Source organism: Sphaeroforma arctica (assembly GCF_001186125.1).
Source record: "Sphaeroforma arctica JP610 unplaced genomic scaffold supercont1.229, whole genome shotgun sequence".
Lineage (NCBI taxonomy): Eukaryota > Ichthyosporea > Ichthyophonida > Sphaeroforma > Sphaeroforma arctica.
Genome location: NW_014040329.1, coordinates 40,240 through 44,335, shown reverse-complemented (window position 1 = coordinate 44,335; position 4,096 = coordinate 40,240). Strand labels below are relative to the sequence as shown.

Here is a 4,096-nt window from a genome sequence, read left to right as displayed (position 1 = left end):
TTCCTCCTAAAGGTCTTGACCGCAGTGGCCGCTCCAGCAGCAGTAGTAAGAACGAATACAAGATCACTTGTGCCGAGAAACGTAAGCGTAACCCCGATGCTCTTGAGGGTCGCATCCCGGAGGACAAGGAGTGCTGCCAGTGGTCTGGCAAGTGCGGTGAATTTAATAAGTGCACCCAGTCATATTGCGAGATTTCTAACAGCTATAACCGACCTGACGACTCTGACCGCCATGACGGCCTCGACAGCTCTGGTCACTCTGGCAATTCTGACAACTCTGGCATGCCTGGTATGTCTGGCATGTCTGACAGCTCTGACTGTTCAGACAGCTCTGGTATGTCCGGCGGCTCTAGCATGTCTGGCAGCTCCGGTAATTCCATATTTATTCAATTTTTAAATAAAAACATTTATTCGGGTCGTAAGATATGTATAAAATATAAGTACATATAAATGTCATTTTATTGATCTATTTATTTGATATGGGTTTTGAGATAAGAATAATAGGAGACTATGTCTATATGCATTTGTTTTTATAGCAGTACAAAATTATAACATGCAAACGATATTACAATTTTGTGTACAAGGAATTATTTAGCGGGTATTTCTCTGGACATTTGAAAATATAGTTAAGACAAGTTTGACCTCTTTATATTGCTTTTTTTTCATTTCTTTGCTCTAGCTAGAGAGTAGGAATTTCTCTGTACGGCACTGCTTGTGAACATAAAACTATTAACGCCTGAGCCGTGTCCAAAGCGCATCCGGTCCATCCGCAAATGCAGGGTCGATACTTATGGGTCCTCTCCAAAATAACAAAAACACCTGGTATATTATACTATTTAGTACTGTTCTTCTTGGTATTATTAACATAAAACCTGGGAGTCTATGTGTCACTGTCTATATATTATTTCAATATCGGCTGAAGAAGGCTCAAGTTGAAAAAGAGATACTATCTCAAATTTAATAAAGAAGTATCTTTACCGAAGCAACAGTCATGTCTCAAGTTTAGCTACCTAATCTACGACGCCTCAGACTAAACTCAATGTCTGTTGAATTTCTTGAGTTTGAATTCGTGGATCCATGCTTCACTGAATATCAATATCGTTTGGATTGCACTGTATTTAATGTTTTTTTAATAATGTTGCTGCTTTCACATTAACTTTTTTATTTCCTTTTTGTTTACAATACAAATTTTCACATGATTCTGGTTTGAGAGTGGTTTCTAAATATCTATTACCGGGTCACCAATGAAGGTCCAATATAAGCGTAGTAAAACCACACGGAGCTTGTATTGGACAACATAAACTACAATATAAAATGTAAATGGGTTTTTCCTTAATACGGTTTTTTCCCCTTTTGAAAAAATTCTTAGTATAAATGCCTTGAGCAGGCACCACAAAGAGCTCTTATTTATAATTGACAGTCTAACAATATCTACTATCCATTGGATCTTGTTATGTAAATATTCTCTCGTAGATGACGTAGAGGACAATTTGTTTTGTCTCCTACTGTTTATAAATTCCATCATTTCCAAATTCCAGGTCCAAGGGATTTTGTCCTGTTCAGTGTTCAGTGATTGCTGATTTCAGAATTATTTATAGAAAAAACAATCCAGAAAACAAATACTTTTATATCCGGTCCGGTTCAGAACTTCAGACGTTAATAATTTTATGTTCAACTTCAACTGCCCCGTTCACATAGAGAGTTAGAGACATTCTGATTCGGCCAATTCGGGTCAATGTTCATATGTACGTTGCGATTGCTTGGGTTTTTAGACCCCTGCCGTGCTCGAGTGCCCGAGACCGTGAGATTCAAGAGTCGAGAGTACTCGAGATTCTTGAATCCTTAGTTTTCCCAGCAGAAGGCGGAGCCAAACACAGCCTGCCTAAATGGTAAAATGGTTAAATGTAAATATGGAGTGTTCCAAACAAAACCTGTTTTAGAAAAGATAAATATTTAAAAAAAACAACAACTGGGTTGCACTCGGCTTCTCTCTAGTATAGTCTATGTACTAGAGGTCGGAGCCTGACTCTGTGCCTGGGGTTCTATCCGTGCGAATAAAAAAGGATATGTCTAAAAGCAGTTAAAACACAATCAAGGATAATATTTTTGCAGCAGTTATGTTAAAAAACAAAATTTCATTGAAAACAAATAAGAGATAGTTTTCGCAAAAATAATAAATAAATATTTATGTTGGAGTTGGGCAGTTGGACTATGTAGATTCTCACTCTCTGAGAGAGTGAGTCGCTATTTTTTAATTTTTTTTAACCTCACACTGTTTTCCGTTAAAACTTTTATAAATCGAATATATAAATATACGTTTACGTTAAACTTGCGGGTCTAGATATTTTTAATAGGACTGTACGAATGATGAATACAGTACACACTTTATAAGAAGAACCTAGATAGGCCCTTCTGATCACATTATAACCGTTGTAGCGTTTTTAAAATTCAATAAATATGCGTTTACGTTCTACTTCTTGGGGAGCCGCAGAGACCAAAAGCGTTCCTTAAAAGAAGGTAGCTAATAACTTGTGAATATAATATATATCTGCACAGGGTGAGCTGAGACCTGAGGGTGAGATTTCTTGATGGACCCACAAAAGTACTAGAACAAAAGTATACATATTTTTTGAAAAAGTAATAATATTTAGGATCCCTCGGGGGCCTCTTTGAGGCCTACAAATGAGGAAAAAGCGTTCCGGACAGATTTCAAGTTCAATAAAAGAAATAGAGACTCTACAGCTACGCTTACGGATAAATATGGAGCTTAGGACTGAGTAGTGCGACTGCCGAATGAGTGCCGAGAGCCGAGTGCCGACTCTCTTATGATTCGTGTGACATAAAGCCACAAATTTTGTGATCGTGTGCATTGTTCATTAATTTCCAACAGCCAAGCGTCTACTGACTCTACTCTACTCTTTACGCGAGTAGAGAGTGTGAGTTAAAAATGAAAACGTCTAGATTGTCTCCGCTCTCAAGTAAAAGTATTGTCGCTGTATTTTTTTAAAACAATGTATATGTACATATGAATGAAAAGTAAAGATATGTAAACGGATTCTTCCCCCGGGATAAAATGATTAAAATCATTCTGATAGAGAATTCCAGAGGGCCACGCTACAAGAGTCACAACTCTTGAACTCACAAGTTAAACAAAGGTAAATAAATATGTGTATAATTTAGTAGGCTATGATATATGCCTTACAACTGTGTATATTGCTTTCGATATCGTTTTTTAAAAAAGAAAAGAAAAACAAAAATATTACATATTTGATTTTGAAAAACCAATAGATATTGTAAAACAATCACCTGCACTCCATCGAAGTACAACTAAACAGTGTGTAAACACACTGCACAGCACGATCGTTTCGGTCGGTGGGACCCCAATAACGCCTGAGTCAGGAGTGAGATACTGTAGTCCCACCAAACTCAGTATATATTTTAAATATACCAGGCCCCTACGGGCCCTACCACTATGTACTCTCTAGAGTAGAGTACGTATCCCTCGATTGTTACAGCATACCGATACTGATCACTGATACCGTGATACGTCGTATTCTCTCTAGAGACAAAGAGAGACACTGAGTGTGAATCAGTTTTAAAGCATTTCGTTAAGATATTGATTTGAGGAGGGTTGAGGGCTTGGGGCCCTGAGACCTGGGCCTGAACTAAAAAATACAAAGTGAACATTCAGGACATTATAAAATAGTTTTCAATCATAAGACACGAGCTACGTTCGGCAGTACAAAAGCCACCAGGAATGGTCGTAATTCGTCAGTTCGAATGCAAGATAACAGAAATAAGGCAAAATGAACATTTCTACCATCATCACCATTGCAGCAATTGCTGTTGTAGTTAGCGCTAAGTCGTATTATTAGCAGATCACAACATGTGCCACTAAGGGATTTACTGGCAAGTTGTACGACGAATCCAAGGTCTGCTGTGAGTATTCCGGTAACTGTGGAAATCTATATAAATGCACTGAGAGTTTCTGCAGTAGCCCTAACAGTTCTAACAGTTCTGGCCACCCGAAGCGCTTTGGTCGCTCTAGCAGCAGCAAGAACGAGTACGAAATCACTTGTTCCGAGAAGCGTAAGCGC

At 38.2% G+C, this 4,096-nt stretch overlaps 1 protein-coding gene across 1 annotated transcript in view; it reads left to right on the top strand.

Annotated features, from left to right (window-relative positions):
- Positions 1-689, top strand: part of SARC_04203 (hypothetical protein) — a gene marked incomplete at both ends in the record, with an annotated part of 1,772 nt that extends 1,083 nt beyond the window's left edge. Inside the window, 2 exons of the mRNA XM_014301983.1 lie at positions 13-333; positions 679-689. Coding sequence (XP_014157458.1) covers positions 13-333; positions 679-689 — 332 coding nt within the window. The remainder of the gene's footprint in view (positions 1-12; positions 334-678) is intronic.
- Positions 690-4,096: the final 3,407 nt, after the last annotated feature.